This window comes from Rana temporaria, chromosome 9 (genome assembly GCF_905171775.1).
Source record: "Rana temporaria chromosome 9, aRanTem1.1, whole genome shotgun sequence".
Taxonomy (NCBI): domain Eukaryota; kingdom Metazoa; phylum Chordata; class Amphibia; order Anura; family Ranidae; genus Rana; species Rana temporaria.
This window is the reverse complement of record NC_053497.1, coordinates 41,670,785-41,690,487: the sequence shown is the minus strand read 5'-3', so window position 1 is coordinate 41,690,487 and position 19,703 is coordinate 41,670,785. Positions and strand designations below refer to the sequence as shown.

The window sequence follows — 19,703 nt, the reverse complement described above, 5'->3', positions numbered from 1 at the left end:
AAAGTCAATACTTTGTAGAGCCACCTTTTACAGTTATCACAGCTCCAAGTCGCTTTGGATAAGTCTCTATAATCTTGCCACATCTTACCACTGCCAATTCCTCCTTGCAAAACTGCTCCAGCTCCTTCAAGTTGGATGGTTTGCACTTGTGAACAGAAATCTTTGAGCCTGACTACAGATTTTCTATTGGATTGAGGTCTGGGCTTTGACTAGGCCATTCCAACACATTTACATGTTTCCCCTTAAACCACTCAAGTGTTTCCTTAGCAGTGTATTTGGGGTCATTGTCCTGCTGGAAGGTGAACCTTCGTCCTAGCCTCAAACACACAGAGTGGTACAGGTTTTGCTCAAGAATATCCCTGTATTTAGCACCATCCATCTTTCCCTCAACTCTGACCAGTTTCCCAGTCCCGACTGCTGAAAAACATCCCCACAGCATGATGCTGCCACCACCATGTTTCCCTGTGGGGATGGTGTTATTTGGGCGATGTGATGTGTTGGGTTTGTGCCAGACATAGCGTTTTCTTTGATAGCCAAAAAGTTCACTCCCTTTAGATTGTACTGCTGCTGAGCAACACAGCCTGGTCTACCACCTGCTCCTGGAGAAAGTAGCACCAGTACATTGATGAGGTATAACTCTGCTCTGTACTCCAACTAGTGTTAGGCCGGCCATGTAGCTGGCCAGCTAAGACCTGTCCTAGGTTGCTAATGTGACTTACATGCATATACAGCTAGAGCAGAGCTATTTACTGTGACTTTATATATGGATGTCATATAACAGTTGTATATTGCGTTCACAGAAGCAAAAAGAGAGAATATGCCTTTTAAGAATTGTTGTGTGACTGTAAGTTAAGCCCAAGACCCAGCAGAATTGAAACCAAAAAGCATAGAGTTAAGCTTTTGTGACACAGCAAGAGTCTTGGCCAATCACAGCCAGCCTTACACTCATTCTGTCTGGAAAGTTCCCTAGCAGAGCTGTTAGAGCTCAATACACCAGAGAGAGAGAGAAGATCTGAGCAGACACACACACCAGTCAGAGTTCTGTTTTATGGAAGCAAGTGGCCAAAATAGTTCCACCAAACGAGCAAATTTCACACCAAACATCAGAGCAAATATGCTACCAAACATCAAATTTCAAACTGCAAACAGCAACATAGAGCGAGTAAAACTATCGATTAAGCCTCAGAGAGATCCTAAAGTGTTTTACCACTTCATTACTGGGCACTTAAACCCCCTTCGTGCCCAGACCAATTTTCAGCTTTCAGCGCTGACGCATTTTGAATGACAATTGCGCGGTCATACAACACTGTACCCAAATTATATTTTTATCATTTTTCCCCACAAATAGAGCTTTCTTTTGGTGGTATTTGATCATCTCTGCAATTTTAATTTTTTGTGCTATAAACAGAAAAAGACAGAAAATTTGGGGAAAAAAACACAATATTTTTTGCTTTTTGTTATAATAATATCCCAATTTTTTTAAAAAAATATATATTTTTCCCTCAGTTTAAGCTCATACGTATTCTTCTAGATATTTTTGTTAAAAAAAACAAAATCGCAATAAGCGTTTATTGTTTGGTTTGCGCAAAAGTTATAGCGCCTACAAAATAGGGCAGGGATAACCAATTAGCGGACCTCCAGCTGTTGCAGAACTACAACTCCCATGAGGCATAGCAGGACTCTGACAGCCATAAGCATGACACCCAGAGGCAGAAGCATGATGGGACTTGTAGTTTTGCAACAGCTGGAGGTCCGCTAATTGCATATACCTGAAATAGGGGATAGATTTAGGATTTATTTTTTATTTTTTACTAGTAATGGCGGAGATCTGCGATTTTTTTTGTCAGGCCTGCGATATTGCGGCGGACATATCGGACACTTTTGACACAATTTTGGGACCATTCACATTTATACAGCGATCAGTGCTATAAAAATTCACCAATTACTGTATAAATGTGACTGGCAGGGAAGGGGTTAACACTAGGGGGTGAGGAAGGGGTTAAATGTATTCCCTGGGTGTGTTCTAACTGTGTGGGGGGAGGGGACTGACTGGGGGAGGTGACCGATGCTGTGTGCCTATGTACAAGGGACACAGATCGGTCTCCTCTCTCCCTGACAGCACGCGGAGCTCTGTGTTTACACACAGAGCTCCACGTCCCTGCTGTCACCGCCGATTGCGTGTACCCGGCGGACATCGTGGCGCGGGTAATGTAAACAATAGGACGTCCAAAGACGTCCTCCCGGCACTTCAGGTCCGCGCTGCAGACGTCTTTTGACGATAGCGCGGATCTGTAGTAGTTAAATAACTTAAAGTGAGTACAGATACTGAAGAAAGAAATATAGCTACCATTTTATGCAGAATGACAAGATTGAACAGTTGAACTGCCATTTGTTATACTTTATTCAACACATACTTGTACATGGACTGCCTGCTGCGAAATTGTCAGTGTTGCATATAAAGAAAAGCTGAAGTTAATAAAGAAGTTATCTCAAGAGTTTGGTGTGCTCTTTAAACCTACTGCTTCCATAGAACGGATCTAGAGGAATTAGACCCCTTTCACATTGAGGCATTTTTCATGCGGTACAGCGCTAAAAATAGAGCTGCTATACCGCATGAAAAAATCATGCCCTGCAGGCTTCAATGTGAAAGCCCGAAGGCTTTCACACTGAAGCGGTGCGGTAGCAGGACCGCTCCAAAAGTCCTGCTAGCCGCATCTTTGGAGCGGTATAGGAGCGGTGTGTTTACCGCTCCTATACCGCGCCTTCCCATTGAAATCAATGGAAAACCGCGGTAATACCGCCCGCAATGCAATGAATTTTAAATTCTTTTAATGCTATAGCGCATTAAGGCACTTCAAAGTGCTGCGCCTGCCACAGGCCATACACGGTACATGTCTCAGCCGGTTCAGCAGGAAAGCATTACAATCTTGCTATCTTCTTAAGAATTACCAACTATGAAGTTTAAAGCTGGCTATGGATGGATCAAAACTCGTCCAGTTTAGCAGGGATCGGTCGAATTTTGTTCATCTGTGGCCATTCCCACTCGACAGAAGTCGATCTCCAATCAACTATTGTTGAATGGGAATGCTGGAAATTTTTAGTTTAATCAGCGGCTGCATCACTGATCAGTGTATTCAGACAATATAGGAATCCAGCTGTCAGAATAAAATTTCACAGCGGAGAGGATTCCTCCATCCACCTCACTTGTGTAGATGAGGGAATCCGTTCCTTTTTTTTTTCTTTGTTTTTTTTCTTTCAGCCAGCGGGCTGATCAATCAAACAGCCCAAATATGCCCAGTTTAAAGGGCTGTAAAGGCAAAAAAAAAAAATCCCTAAATAGATTCCTTTACCTTAGTGCAGTCCTCCTTCACTTACCTCATCCTTCGATTTTGCTTTTAAATGTCCTTATTTCTTCTGAGAAATCCTCACTTCCTGTTCTTCTGTCTGTAACTCCACACAGTAATGCGAGGCTTTCTCCCTGGTGTGGAGAAAGCCTCTTGAGGGGGCGAGCAGGAGGGTCAGGACGCTCTACTTTGCCGATAGAGAAAGGAGCTGTGTGTTAGTGGGCGCCCTGACACTCCTGCTCGCCCCCTCCCCCCTCAAGAGGCTTTCTCCACACCAGGGAGAAAGCCTTGCATTACTGTGTGGAGAACAGGAAGTGAGGATTTCTCAGAAGAAATAAGGACATTTAAAAGCAAAATGGAAGGATGAGGTAAGTGAAGGTGGACTGCACTAAGGTAAAGGAAGCCATTTAGGGATTTCTTTTTTTACCTTTACAACCCCTTAAACAATGTATTTAATTTATATCCAGTTAAATAAAGCCCACACGCTACACAGTTGTTGGTGAATCTACAACTCATCACTACAATATAATCTACAATATAATCTGATTGTACAACTAATGTAGTACAAGGGCCTGACTACAAATTGCATTGATAGATGGACAGTTTAGGTAGGGTCCCACATTATATAGTTTTAGTAAAGATATTTACAGTGATTGAAAAGTAATACTGCGTAAGGTATGGTCATCTTAAAAAGGAGATTATGCAATCAGATTGTAATGTGTATGGTGTGGCATTAAACAGAACTACCATATATACTCGAGTATAAGCCAAGTTTTTCAGCAAATTTTTTGTGTGCTGAAAATGCCCCCTCGGCTTAAACTCAAGTCACCTTTTGGCGCCTGATCTCCCGGACTTTGGGGACCCGGTACTGTCCGTTGTTGTCTGGGAGCACCGATTTTTCAAAGTCGGGCACCCCTTCCATAGACTCCCATGTTAAATGGTAATTTCTCCAGGTAACTTTGGGGACGCGGTACCGGCCGGGTAGGTACACATGTAGCCCCAGTTCTCCTCTTCAAGCGTGCAAAGTTTGCTGTCTGGGGGACCTACAGCCATGGAGCACCGATTTTTCTAACCCGGGGACCCCTTCTATATACTCCCATGTTAAACGTAAGTCTAGTCATGGACACAGTGAGGCATGGACACAGTGAGGCATGGGTACAGTGAGGCATGGGTACAGTGAGGCATGCACATGGACACAGTGAGGCATGGACACAGTGAGGCATGGGTACAGTGAGGCATGCACATGGACACAGTGAGGCAAAGTGAGACATGCAGATGGACACCCTAGGCTTATACTCGAGTCAATACGTTTTCCCATTTTTTTGTGGTAAAATTAGGTGCCTGGGCTTATATTCGGATTGGCTTATACTCGAGTATATATGGTATTTACCATTTAAAAACTAAAGAAAATTTACCTGCCTGCTTACAGTCTTCTACAGAATGCAAACTGTATTTGCTCCTGCCAAAGCACAACTGCCGGCTGCCAGAACGATTGACTCCCATGTGCATGTGCAGGATAACGTCATTCCACCAATGGCCAATCAAGAGGCCAAAAATCCAGAACCATTAAGTAGCTAGGAAGAAGATGGCAGTGGCCAGCAAGGGATTTAACCATTGCTTTGCTAAAAGGTGGAGATGAACTGGAAGCTCCCTGACCTGTAGTGCCAATATGAAAAAAAAACAGATTGAGGTACTTATGCTATCTCTATGTATAAATACATTTCATTGGTTTTAATGTGTTTGGTTTTATCGCTGTTTTCTCATCAGAAGTTTATAGCAGTTTTGTGACTTCTATCAGTGTATGGCGGAGCACTGGGTAAAGTTTGTAGTAGGAGTTTTCATTCTCCTCCGACTATCCCATGAGGCTGCATGACGTTTGACCTTCTGATTGGACAGTGCCGATTAACCCTGTTTCGCTCACATGCACCCTCCTAAGAGAAAAAAATCCTAGCAATACACCCCAAACTGAGCATGTGCAAAGTACCCTTCAAGGCTCTGTACTATTAGCAGATGGATTGGGGACTGTGGGAAGAAGGGGAGGATCAGAGAAGACAGGATCAAACAGTCCTTTTACACACTGATTAACCCCTTGGGTTCCACAGCGAGTATAACTAGCACAACTTTATTGCATATACAGACCGATTTTACTTTTGTGGGTTTAGTAACACTTTAATAAATCAAAAAATATTTTTGATCAAAGAAATAAAAAATTTGCTACGGTATGCGTATGCTGCATAAGCATAAAAAAAAAGGCAGACTGGTTAGTGAGGGCAGGGATCAGTTCTTACAGATACAAATAGGAGAAGAGAAAGTGTGCTGCTGGTTAGGAGATGGTACAGGGTAGAACATGGAAGCAATTAAACACAATCTTATGTAAACTGTCCGATCTGCTCCCAGCACGGGCTATACAATATTGGCAGGGCTCCAATTCAAATATCAAAGGTTCCAAGTATTAGGAAAACAAATAACACACTGTAATATATCTCCACAACTCCGGCTATGGTGTTACATTGCAGTATACAGTATAATGGCTAAGGTGTCTTTGCAGGATACCTCACTATGCTGGAATAGTCCTGAAAAATATAAGGCTATTTTACTACATAGTGCCTATGAAAGTCCACACACTGTTCCAGTGGTGCTGCATGACTGATGTTCTTCCAGGTAAAATATATATATATATTTTTTTACGATTATGGTTCAGAAGGTAATTTGGCATTTAATACCAGACAACAACAAAAAAAAAAAAACATCTTAAAAAGAACACTTTAATAAGCAATGGCACTAACTGAAACCAAGGCTGATTTCAAGTACAACAATTTGATCATTTGTCATGTCTGCAGCAAAAATTTACATTTCAGGTTATCTTTGTGCTCCGGGCTCTCCATTTCCTCCCACACGCCAGACATGCTGTTAGGCTAACTGGCTCCAGTCTTAATTGGCTGTAGTAGGCGTGCTTGTGTGTAGCATCCCCTTTACCCTAGGCAGTGGTTGAAGATCTCCGGGTGAGCTAGTATTTGACCTCTGGGCAAAATTCTTGATTCTTTGTGAGTTCAAATAAATGAGTGACTTTACGATAAGGTGACCAGATTTTTAAAATGAAATCCGAGGACAAATTATTTTTTTACTAGTAATGGCGGCAATCGGTAACTCTCTGCCCATCGCCGCCCGCCTCACAGACTGTCAAGTCTTACTCTCCGGGCCCCCGGCTACTACTGGGTGGGGAGCGGAGGAAGATCACTCCACCAGGGAAGGCAAAGAGATAGACAGGCAGAAGAACATGCGAGCGGAGCGGAATGGGCATGCAACCGAAACCGAAGAAATATTCCCTCCGCTCCGACCAGCACACGACCATCAGAAAGGTCCACAGATAATGGAAAAAATACACCCCCCTAAGCTAGTAGGAGCGGCGGGGGGTGTGCAATTCAGATTATTAATTTTTTCATTCTGCACTGACTGTTTTTGAAATTGCCCCAACCCCTGTCCAAATCCAATCCAGGGACAAAATCCAGGGACAGACTTGGTCCGGGGACAGTGTCCTCAATCCGGGGACTGTCCCCGGAAAATGGGGATGTCTGGTCACCCTACTTTAGGAAGGTTAACAAAGTTTCTAATTATTGGACTATAAACTCAGGGAGAGAGGGATTAGAGCACATGACTATGGTAGTTCAGATCACAACCACCCATATTACCTAACTCTGTACCCTACCCACCCCCTTATCTTCAATAACGGCACCAAAACTGCGTTAGGGTTAAATGGCTGGTTCGTCCTTTTATTAAATCAAAAAAACATAATTTAACATAAAACACTCATAAACACTCCAGCTCAAAGAAAAATAAATGGTTGCAGATCCCCGATGATACCATCTACTACATATTTGGGATCTGATACCATTAGGTTAGGTTTTCCTTCCACCTTGCCCGCAATTCGAAATACCGGCAAATTGTGGGACGCCCGTGTGATCCCCGTCACTTCTAATAGCACCCTGATCGCTGGACGATTTTGCCACAAATTGTCGAGCGACAATCGCAGTAAAATTGCACAAACAGAATCGCGGGATGCCCGTCACCCAAAATAAGTTATTGTACTTCTTTCGGGCGAAAAGCAACCTGCAATTCTGTTTGCATGATTTTGCCACGATTGTCGCCCAACGAACCGCAGCACGATCGGGGTGCCATTGGAAGTGATGGGGATCGCACGGGCGTCCCGTGATTTGTCGCCATTTTGAATCGTGGGCAGAATCGGGGCATTTCCGCCCACGATTCGGAATGCCAAGATGTGAATGAAGCCTAAAGGGTAAGTACACCTTTTGCAACATATTACAGCGGAGTTTCACCCAAAAGTGGCATGTAATTTTTTTTGGGGGGGTGGGTAGCCTAGTTTTGAGAGGGACTCCCTTGTCCCACTTCCTGCTTCTGACTTCAGTCCGCCTAGGCCTCCTCTCCCCCTAGGCAGTCCCTTCCTTTCGGAAATCTTCTAGTACATGTCACAGGTCCCAGAAGATTGCCTGTCCATTCAGAAAACGCAGCGTGAGTCGCGTATGCGCGTGCCTGGCCGTGAAGACGCAAGCTGTCATGGCTGGGTGCCCAGTTTCTATGGTAGCACCACAGAGAGGAGGGGAGAGGAACAAGGCTTTGGGCGACCACATTGCTGGGTCGTAGTACATTACTGTTTATTAAAGGTCAGCAGCTATACTCTTTGTAGCTGCTGACTGTTAATAAACTGAAAAACTGAAAAGCCTGGAACTCCACTTTAAGGATATAACATGTTACAAATGCACTGCCTCCCGCACCCTCCCCCCCCCCCCCCCCGCTTGCTGTTACAATTTAAAAAAATGTGGCCCTGCACATCATCCATTTAGGCTAGGGAAACTACCGCTTGGGGCAGGGTCCCTACGTGTTTACTTGTGCATAAGGGATAGGGACCTTAGATTGTAATCTCCCTGAGAGTAGGGTCTGATGTGAATGTACAGTGTGTAAATTGTCAGTGCTATATAAAGAAATAAATTATTATTATTAAATTATTAACCCCCTAGTGTTGCTATGGGGGGGGGGGGGGTGAAACAACCAAAAGCGGTAACCCCGAGCCACACTCGGTATTGCATCGCACTATCCTGGGAAAGTTACTTCCCTTGTCCCCAGGATCCTACGATGTCCTCCCGCTGTGTATGCGAGCTGTGTACTCCGCCAGATGTACTTTGTGCTGGGCTCCGTTCCCTGCAAGCATCGCAACGCATGGGGATGGAGCCCGGTGCCAATTTCAAAAAGTGCAAAAAACATAACACTTACAGATTACATTACTGTATCAAATTATTTCACATCACTTTTGTCCCTAGTGTTTTGCCCAGTGTCCTGTATGCAGTTTTAGATTATATATACTGTTCTTTATGCCTGGAAACTTTGTCCATGGCAACCAAAAAGCGCCCCTTTACGTCAAAAGCATTTTTAGAGCAGCTAGAAAACAGCGATGGTAAATTAGAATCACTTGCAGAATTGAGCGATAGTGATTCGTGGGGAAATTCGACATCAGACACTGAAAGTAACGACAGCGACAATTCTGCAACAGAGCAAATGTCAATGTTTTTGATTTGATTACATTATTGCATACATATTATTATTTGTTATAATTATTTATAGTCATTTATTATATTATAATTTATGATTTCGTGTTTACAAACTTTATAAAACCCGGGATGTCTACTAGACTCTTGTCAGATTTAAGTGAGTTATTCCTAAGAATTACAGGCCTACAATATAAAACGCCAAATTTCCATGCAAAACATTGTACCGCTTTCAGCGTCAAAAATCTGACATAATCATACCGCCAGGGAGGTTAAAGTGGTTGTAAAGGCACAAAGTTTATGCATTCAATCTAGAAGGTAAAAAACCTTGTGTGTGCAGCAGCCCCCCCAATACTTACTTGAGCCCCCTCTCGATCCAGCGATGTCCACAAGAGCCTTGCCTCTCCGGTGACTCGCACTCCTGATTAGCTATTGGAAGCAAATGGAGCCATTGGCCAGTGAGCCGATCAGGAAAAGTAGGGGGCAGGGCCAAAATGCGGCTCCATGTGTGAATGGACACACAGAGCAGTAGCTCGACTTGGATGCCCCATAGCAAGCTGCTTGCTGTGGGGGCACCCGACAGGAGGGAGGAGCCAGGAGCACCAGTGTATGAGCCAAAAAAAAGGAGGATCCGAGACACTGTGCAAAACCAATGCACAGAGCAGGTAAGTATGACATGTTTATTATTGTAATGGAAAAAAAATTAAAACCTTTACAAATCAATTTAAGCTCGATGCTCCCCATGATTAAGTTTCGGGATGAAGCAAAATGCGTTGGGGGGCCTTGGTTTGGCTAGAGCCCAGGTTGAGGCTGTTATTTCACGAATCCACAGGGTCTTGCAGTGAAGCACAGGACCCTTTTTGGCTCCTAAATAAGAGTACTGTACTAAACAACCCTTGCAAAGTAGAAATGCCCAGGAGGCTAACATACATTTTACAGGAGACACTCCATTTTTTATGATACGGCACTCCACACGACTGCGTCTTTGAAGTCAATACAGGTGTGAAAATTCCTCCCTTTGTAAATCAATACCCCAGTGTATAGAATTCAGCAAGCCATATGTAGTTACAATACAGATCCTTTTCACACACTAATTGATGTATACGGCACAACAGGTGCTATGAATAGGATAGAGTTGCCTGAAGCCGACCTCTCTACATCTACAGCAGTAACTAAAGTTGCACCAATACAAGTTTCTTGAGTCATCTGTGTCCCATCTGATAGTTTTCTTTTTATTTCCTCTTTTTACTTTTTGTCCCGTAGACACATCAGACAGTTGGAGAAAATCTCTCAAAAGTGAAGGAAAATCTCCTCTTGTACAGCTATCACCGGTACAGATGTCCTTTAGAAAATTTCCCCTCACCTGTTCTGGGGACAATCTAAAATGCTCACATTTCCCTTATTTTTAGTCCCAGTGAAAATGATCATCAGAATAAATAGAGAGTAAATCTTCCAGCAGAGCAGACAATAAAAATCTCAACAAAGGTTCTACAAATTCCATACACTAGACAAAAACTAAAAAAGTTTGTCTTTTTTTAGACTTGTTTGCCCCCTCATGTCTTACCTGAGGTCTTTTCCACTTAATGTCTATGGTGTCTGGAGACCGGGGTCCTAACTTGTTGTACCCCAGTGATTTGGGCTCTGCTGTAAAATAGGGATCCTCAAATAGGCGCTTTTCCTGCAGACATTTCTTGAGCAGTTGGTTGTAGTCTTGATCCAAATAAGGGCTAATATTTGCTTTAGAATTATTGGTTGTATCATCCTTTACCAGACGCACAGTGATTCCTGCCGGGGCCATAGTGACCAAAGTGAGATCACCTGTGTGGTGCCTGTGTTTATATGTAACAGGAGATGGGGAGGGGCCAGGTGACAAAAGATAAGCTTTTCTATTGAAGATCTATAATCAGTGACAATACAGACTTGGTCCCATGCTGTGTTAAACTGAAAGTACAACTTTGCTCCTACACAGATAATGCAATAATAAGATTAAGACAAGTTAGAAAACATTTTACAAACTTAAAGTAGCTGTTAAACCAAACTGAATGACATTTAGCTTGCTAAAAGCATTGTGCATCATGAACTGTTGTCCTGTTGTTTTTGTTTAATAAAAAAAGTCATTTTCACCTCATTCTCTTCCTTTGTTGCATCCCAGGCCTGCTCTCCTGCCTACATGCATGCATTACAGCAATGGCTTCATGAAATTTTTCAGGGCAGTATCACTAATGGTGATAACTGTGGACCTCTGGAGCCCAACCTCAGGCCCTCGGAACTCGGTAGTCTGTAGTGGGAATATTGATGGTAATAGTATTGATTCCTACTAGCTTCATGTAACACGTTCCCCAGTTTCATATTGTCTTCTGCAGCATATCCCCAGCCAAAAATGTACCATATCCACACGCTCTGACCCTCATTCCCTCTAATAGGCCTACAATTTCTGACAGTCCTCTCAAGCATTACATATATTGAACACTATGGCCCAGATTCTCGTAGATGGGCGTAAAACTGTGCGGGCGTAACATATCTCATTTACGTTACGCCGCCGCAAGTTTTACAGGCAAGTGCTTTTTTCACAAAGAACTTGCCTGTAAAGTTGCGGCGGCGTAGCGTAAATCACCCGGCGCAAGCCCGCCTAATTCAAATTAGCCGGGTAGGGGGCATGGAGCATTTAAATTAAGCGCATTCCCGTGCCGAACGTACTGCACATGCGCCGTCCGAAAAATATCCCAGGGTGCATTGCTCCAAATGACGTCGCAAGGATGTCATTGGTTTCGACGTGAACGTAAATGGCGTCCAGCCCCATTCACGGACGACTCACGCAAACAACGTAAATTTTAACATTTCGACGCGGGAACGACGGCCATACTTAACATTGGTTGCCCCTCATATAGCAGGGGCAACTTTACGCCGTGCAAACCTAACGTAAACGTCGTAACTTCACTGCGTCGACCACGCGTACGTTCGGGAATTCGTGTATTTAGCTCATTTGCATACTCGACGGGGAAAACGACGGAGGCGACACCTAGCGGCAAAAAAAAAAAAATTGCATTTAAGATCCGACAGCGTAAGAGCCTTACGCCTGTCGGATCTAATGTATATCTATGCGTAACTGATTCTAAGAATCAGTCGCATAGATACGACGGCCCAGATTAGGACTTACGACGGCGTACATTGCGTTGCGCCGTCGTAAGCCCTTTGAGAATCTGGGCCTATGTACGGCCCTTTGGTAATGTCAAGGGCCGCATTTGAGGCCCTCTTTAGCTCATAAGTTAAGACAACCTCTGCTGTAGACCATGCCAACGTAAGGTGTGTGGAAATTTGTAGTCTCCAGTGGAAGCCCAGCCATGTGACAGGGTGACAACATTGGGGACCACCTTTGTGAGAATGGGACAGAGCCTTGTCACCCTATAACAGGAGGTACAAGGACCTTCGTAGTAGGATCACCAAGTATTATTTTAAGGAAAGATTGCAGATTTCCAAAAATTGTAAACACCATCTTTTTTTTTTAAGTTGTTTTTATTGTAATTTTCAAGGTAAAAAAATAAATAAAAATACAATACAGAGCCTATTGGGCATACCCAGGCTCAGTCACACACAAACTAAAATAATAATAAACAACTAAGCTATTGTACGCTCAACCACCTGTGCAGATTATCTAGTATTCTTCTATTTCCACAGATACTCCACATAGCTTATTGTAATTATTTACGAAATGAAGTACACATTACATATACACATTCACAGTCCCCCCTCTCCCTATAACTATTGACCAAGCAACCCAAAAAAGCCTACAAAATTCAGAGATGCCATTTGAGCCGTTACAGGCAATTAATAGAGCATTACTAATCGTCCATTGAGTCTGCATTAGTAGACAGGGATTCCGTCCAGATGTCCCATATTTTATGGAATTTCTTAGCACAGCCACGTTACAGGTAAGTAGCCTTGTATAGTGGCAGAGCCGAGTTCACTAACCTCTTCCAAAAATTTGTTGAGGGTGCGGACAAAGCCTTCCATCAGAGTACTACAGACTTACGAGCATAATAAAGTAATAATCCTAGTAGGGTTCTGTTTGCGCCGGCGAGGGGCCAGCTGTTCTACAAGTCACAACAGACATACCTCCACTGACAATGGCACAGGAATGGTGGCGACAGTCAACATAAAAGTGGTGACCTTAGCCCAAAAGACTTTAATCTGAGGACAGTTCCAAAAAATATGAATGAAATCCGCTGAGGGTGAGTCGCATCTCCAGTTTAGCTATGAGTAAGCATCGGTTATCGATGTGAAACGCGTCAGCTCTGTAACCCACTGTTTTTTTTTTTTGCTGTTGTAGTTTTCGTTTTACTGGAATAAAAGACACCATTTTTTACACTTTATTGGAGTGCGGCTGTCCATCATCTCCTCCCTCTTATTCATGAGTCGCATCTCCAGTAAGAAGCTGGGATGGATGGATATATTTTGTGTAGGCACCTTGGGCGTGTAATACACTTGATGTAGTATTTTGAATTGCACTAATCCATCTCTAGCCGATATTAGCTGTGAAAAGGAACACTCCCATATTTCCTCCCAATCTTCTGTATCTAGTGTAGGGAAATGGACCACCCACTTCGCCTTAAGGTTTTCAAGGCCCGTGTGAATGTTAGGAAGTAATGTTTTATATATGGTGAATAAAGGTTTAGGTAGAGCTTCATCCCTGAGCAAAGTCTCCAGGTTTGAGGTGTAAAAGGCCACCTGTGTATTTTCATGTTAAAGGTGTGTGTAAGCTGCAAAAACCTAAACAAATGTGAAATAGGTAGGTTATATTGTTGTTTCAATCTATCAAATGTCTGTTGGCCCTCAGTACAGATCTGACTCACATATTTGATGCCCTTGCATGCCCACACACTGAGATCAGGTATGGACCCAAATTCTGACAGTTGCGGGTTAAACCAAAGAGGATTATGTGGGGAAATGTGTCCAGGAGGCATGAGGCACATAGAATTTGCCACCGACCATGCCTTCAGGACCACTTTCATTGCTGTTGTAAGGGGGAAGGGAGCTCCAAGACCCAGGTAAAGTAGGTTCCGTAGCGCCTCATAAGACCCCAGACTTGCTGCTTCCAGGACCACGGCTGCGTTGGAGTCATCTGAGACCAGCCAGTTGTGGGCATGGGATAACAGGGCAGCAACAAAATAGGAATGGAGGTCAGGACAAGCCAGACCTCCCTCTCCCCAAAGTCTCTGTAGCACCATCAGCCTAAATCTCGGGTGACTGGTGCCCCAGAGAAAAGACAGTAAAATGATGGTAAACACCATCTTTAAATTTTATGTATTTAGCTTCCGGCAATTTCAAGATTGGGTAGCAGTATAAAAGAGAAAATAAACTGTCTGTGCAGCCACCCAGAAGCCTCAGAGGGTAAACAGACTCACCCAGGAAGGTACATGGGTGAAGGGTGAGAACACAGAATAGAGACCTGGGAAGGTCTCCTTTTATAGATCTGCACTTGCATCCCAACCAAGAACACGTGTTTGAACAAGCTTGTGCCCACAACCTGACCAGACATGCAGATTTTGTATCTAAACTCTACCCACAACTCTCTTTTAAAACATTTATCCTCTTGCCATACTACGAAAGACAGCAAAATTATAGAACGACCTAATGACACAGCAACTGCCCAGACTGTGCCAAACAACGACAGTCATTTACAGTAATTATCCTCCTATTACTGACCTCCTAAAAAAATGGTTGTCATGTTGAATTTTGGAATTCAATACCTTTGCAATCACTAACCCAAGACAAGCACACAGCCCATGAAGCTAAAAAAAAGTTTTATTTTTGGGTTACCTGAATGGAGTCGCAGCCAGGTAGCACTTTGATTGTCAATAGCAACAAAAAACAATATTGAAGACCGATCTTCAGTATACCTGCTTTGGGTCCAGTCATATCTACTTAGCACACCCTGCGTATTCCAGTGGCAAGTATCTGCAGATTTCTGCATCTAGACTGAAGTGCATCAAAAGCTGGAGGTGCTCAGCCCATACAATGCAATGACAGGCTGATGGAGGCCACAGCTATCCAAGGCTATTCGCAGCTGTTCATACAGCCAGTGATTACTTGCAGTTAAAGGCGTTGTAAAGGCAGAAGGTTTTTTATCTTAATGCATTCTATGCATTGAAATAAAAAAACCTTCTGTGTGTAGCAGCCTCCCCAGCACCCCCTAATACTTATCCGAGCCCCCTCTCTGTCCAGCGATGTCCACCTATCCCTTGGCCTTCCAGGCCAAGGGATAGGCTGATTGGCTGAGACACCGCAGTGGCAACATTGGCAAACTGACTTAGACAGCCGCGGGAGCCAATCAGGGGAGAGAGCCTAAATGGACACACGGAGCTGCAGCTCGGCTCGGGGGCCCCCATAGCAAGCTGCCTACTGTGGGAGCACTTGACTAGAGGGAGGGGCCAGGAGCAGAAAGAGGGACCTGAGGAGAGGAGGATATTGGCTGCTCTGTGCAAAAGCATCTGCATAGAGCAGGCAAGTATAACATGGTTGTTATTTTTTATCTATTTTTAAAACAATACTTTACAATCACTTTGAAGGACAGATAATCCTGGCTGGGTGGTCACAGCTCTTCACATATGCCTGCCATCCCAGACAAAAAAATCTGCAGATTATTGCCACTCGAGATCGTAGGGTGTGCTAATCGCCCATGTTAATGAACCCTAAGAAAGTAGTGAAACCAGAAGATCAGCGCAACAGCCAGACAACTAGCATTTTGCAACAGTAAGCAGCATTAGTAGCCTACATATTTCACTCAGCGCTGGTTACTGTTAATTTTCTGGAACCGTCACCCTTCTGATGAACATTACTAATTACACCTGGAGAAGACACTCTGACTAAAGTTATCCAGTTCTAATTTACATTTATATTGTTGACCATTTCCACCCTTAAAGCGGTAGTAAACCTGCTGTCTTTTTTTTTTTTTTTAAACCTGAAAAGCAAAAGCCATAATGAGCGACTACATATGCGACTACACTGGGGACCTCATGGATCTGTTACGCCCCCAGCTTTCCCATTCCATTTCTCTTGTCCTTAGCCCATTTCATGTGCATACTGTATCCAGCCTGCCCATGTCGTCTCAAATTCCCCTTTTTAATCCTTTACTACTTGAATCCACCTTTCGGCTTCCATTATCTGATTGACCTCCTTTTTCCAATCTACTAGAGTTGGACAGACGGTCTGTTTCCAAAATCTGGGGATTAATAATTTCGCTGCATTCAATAAGTGGTGGGAATGCCCCAGGATTAAAATATTCTGGGAAGCAATTGAACGGTGGATTGAGAGGTTGACCCCTATACCAATGGAGTTTATGCCCCTATGCTTCCTATTCCATGGAACGCCTGGCCCCATTAAAGCCTACAGGAGAAGTATTATACGGCAGCATGGAAGTTGAGAGGGTTAGGTTAAGGGAACGAGGGTGCTCCCAGGAAGTAATATCGACCCTAATGCAAGCTAGAAAGAGCTCCACTAATACAACCTACACTAGAATCTGGGAGAGGTTTGTGTCGATGTCACAGCAAAGAGATTGGAATTCTATCTCACCAGAACCATCTCAAATTCTTGAATTTCTTCAGTCAGGGCTTAACAAAGGCCTAAGCTCGGGTACCCTGAAGGTTCAAGTATCCGCCCTTTCTGCCAAGACGGGTACTAGATGGGCTCTTCATCCTCTGGTCACTCAATTTCTGAACGCCTGCATGAAGATCAGACCACCTAGGAAGCCAGCCTTTCCAACATGGGATCTCTCAGTAGTACTCAAGGCCTTATCTAATCCACCCTTTTTTCCGTTTAACTTAGTTTCACTGTGGAACCTAACTCTGAAGCTGGCTTTCCTTATTGCAATTACATCCGCTAAAAGGGTGTCAGAGATACAAGCACTTATGGCTACGGAACCCTATTTAGTGTTTTTCCCCTGACAGAGTGGTACTGAAACCTTCAGACCAATTTAGACCAAAGGTAGCTTCCTCCTTTCATTATAGCCAGGACATCGTCCTTCCGTCCTTCACTAATGAGAGGGGCGAACCCCATGCCTTGGATGCCAAGTCTACCATCTCCAGTTACCTCTCAGCTACATCTCACCTGAGGAAGACGGATTCTCTCTTGATTATCCCATACGGAAGCGGACGAGGTCAAGCAGCCACCTCCCGTACCATCGCCTCCTGGTTAGTTAAAGCTATCAAAGAGGCCTATTCCATTCAGCAACTTACGGCTCCTGAGGGCATCAGGGCTCACTCGACAAGGGCAGTGGCTACTTCATGGGCAGCATATTGCGGGATTTCATCGGAGACCATATGCAGAGTAGCAACTTGGTCTTCCCAACACACCTTCATTTCTCACTACAGAGTGGATTCTGCTCACTTGGCTACTGCCGACTTTGGCATATCTGTTGTTAGAGCCAATTCCTCAGCGCTATAAAGAATAAATATTACTGTTTTCTTGCACCCTCCTGACTGGCAAGTTATTTTCCAGTGTGTGCTGCCATGAATGCGTCAGGAAAACTTGTATACTTACCTTTCCGTAATTTTCCTTTCCTGACGCATCTTCATGGCAGCACACAAATGCCCACCCCGCTGTTTGATGATGATATATACAGAGAATGATGCGAGGCGTCTCCCCTTCAAATTTATAGCTAACCAATCCTGTCAGGTTGTGCGGGCGGAGTGTGTGCTGCCATAAAAATGCATCAGAAAAGGAAAATTACGGAAAGGTAAGTATACAATTTTCCGTTTTCTTCCTTCTTTCATCCACTTTCAGTAATGAGAACACAGTATCCTTGAACTTATGATCATAATACACATGCCTGACGAAGAGGTCCTGCGCGACCTTCAAACGTTGCTTTTTGGATCGCGAATATGCATTACATTTTTGGATGTTTTTTTAAATGATCCTTGGTGTGCTGGCGAATATGTGTATATGATTTGCTTTCCGGTTCCCAGCTGGTGATCGTTTCAGCACCATTTTACTTATTGTCCATTTTCCTGGAAGGTGTGCAATTGGAATATTTTGAGACATAATACACAAGGGTCGGATCCCTTTCTTCTACCAAGACGGGATGTTGCCAAACCTGACTTTCAAGGTATACTACACTCGGTCAACTTATCTGGTGTCTATTTATTACAAAGGCGTGTAATGACCACTAATAACAGCTTCCTGGAAATGCATAGACTTCCTGAAGCTGTCCCTGTTTCCTGGAACATAAAAACTGGAGAAACAACCAACCACGACCTGTATCTTGATTTCACTTGCAGGACAGATCAAACCTTACCCCTTCCTCATAAATGGTTGTCTCTTGCTTGTACTACCAGGAAGGTACCCATAGTTGTAAAATTAACAGGGCATGATTCAGACAGTTATGGTCAGATTTGGAAGCAAACATACAATATATGTACGACTCCTTTCAGCCAAAACCGTGAATTTTAAGTGTTTAGGAAGGAGGGGTAGGCACACACAGTTGAAGGTAAATTACCTTCTGCCTTTAGAACTCCTTTTAGTTCATAGAACCCTTTACACCAGCTCCTGTTCCCCCCCACAGCAACTTCCCCTACCTCAGGCTTACATCTGCGCACTCCCTGGCACAACTGCCAGGATTCACTTCATAAGCAGTCCACTCAGATTGATGACCCTTCAAGACTAATTGCAGGGACAGAAATTTTAGTAAAGCGAACTAGTAAAAGGGCCACTGGTTTCCTTACTAGCAAATGGAGATTGCCTGCTATCTTAAAGTACTGTATATGTGAAGCCGTACCTTGTAAGACAACCCATTCAGTAAATAGGAATGAAAGGTAAAATATTTGCGTATAGATATAAAAAAACAAATACCTTGTTTTCTTTTTTTTTATAAGTTATTAGATAATCTCTGTTCTCAGCTGCATATATGTTGTAGAGAGCTAGGGGTGGAGAAACAACAGTACAGTGATCTTTTACAATGAACAGCTGTGCAGGGGGGCATGTCAGCACAGGTTTGGTCAACAGACAGGCTGTTCTCCCAGCACAGCCAGAAAGAAAACTGACCACTCTGAGATGGATGTGCTCTCAAGTTTGAAATAGGAAAGCAGTGGGACTGGCAGGATCACCAGAAATTTTACACAAAGGAAGCAATACGAAGGGAACAGGATACTTGTTAACACAGTACATGGAACAACAAGCATATATTAGGAATAAAATGATAAATGTTGGGGTAACATATTCTTTAATGAACACAGGGTGCATACTTGAGGACACCAATTTAGGAATGGGGAGCCTGTAATGGAGAACGGGCTCCCTAAAACTGCAACCATTAGCATTTAACTGATCAAAGATCTTGAGGACCCCTTTCCCAGGGGGTAAGGGGGGTCCTTAAATAGTCAGAGAATTCATTTTCCAGCCAATTCCAGTTCTGTTAACCCATCCTCTACCTACCCAAATGTTTTCTGGGGGAGGATAAAAACTGCATATAGATGATGTCCTTCCTGGAATAAGAACTCATGATAACAGAGCCTGCAAGAATCTTAAATTAGAAAAATATTGTTTTTTTTTTTGTTCCGTCTTTTTATTGCATTTTTTCAATAAAACTAGTACAAAGGTTGCTTGAGTATGTTTTCAGCAAATTTATATGAACAGGTAAAGCTATTTAATATTTCGACGAGCTGTTAACTGTGTAAAGGATATTGTTGAATGCAGGAGGTGAACTATGCATACTAGGTATGATCCAATTAAGTAAAAGGAGTTCAAAAGAGATAAAAAAAAAAAAGTGTAAGGCCCCGTACACACGGGAGGATTTGAATGAATGAATGAAAAA

At 43.5% G+C, this 19,703-nt stretch overlaps 1 protein-coding gene across 1 annotated transcript in view; it reads right to left on the bottom strand.

Moving 5' to 3' along the window:
* Positions 1–10,725, bottom strand: part of LOC120913392 (calpain-2 catalytic subunit-like) — a 68,547-nt gene extending 57,822 nt beyond the window's left edge. Inside the window, exon 1 of the mRNA XM_040323275.1 lies at positions 10,467–10,725. Within this exon, the coding sequence (XP_040179209.1) occupies positions 10,467–10,700 (234 nt within the window). The 5' untranslated portion in view covers positions 10,701–10,725. The remainder of the gene's footprint in view (positions 1–10,466) is intronic.
* Positions 10,726–19,703: the final 8,978 nt, after the last annotated feature.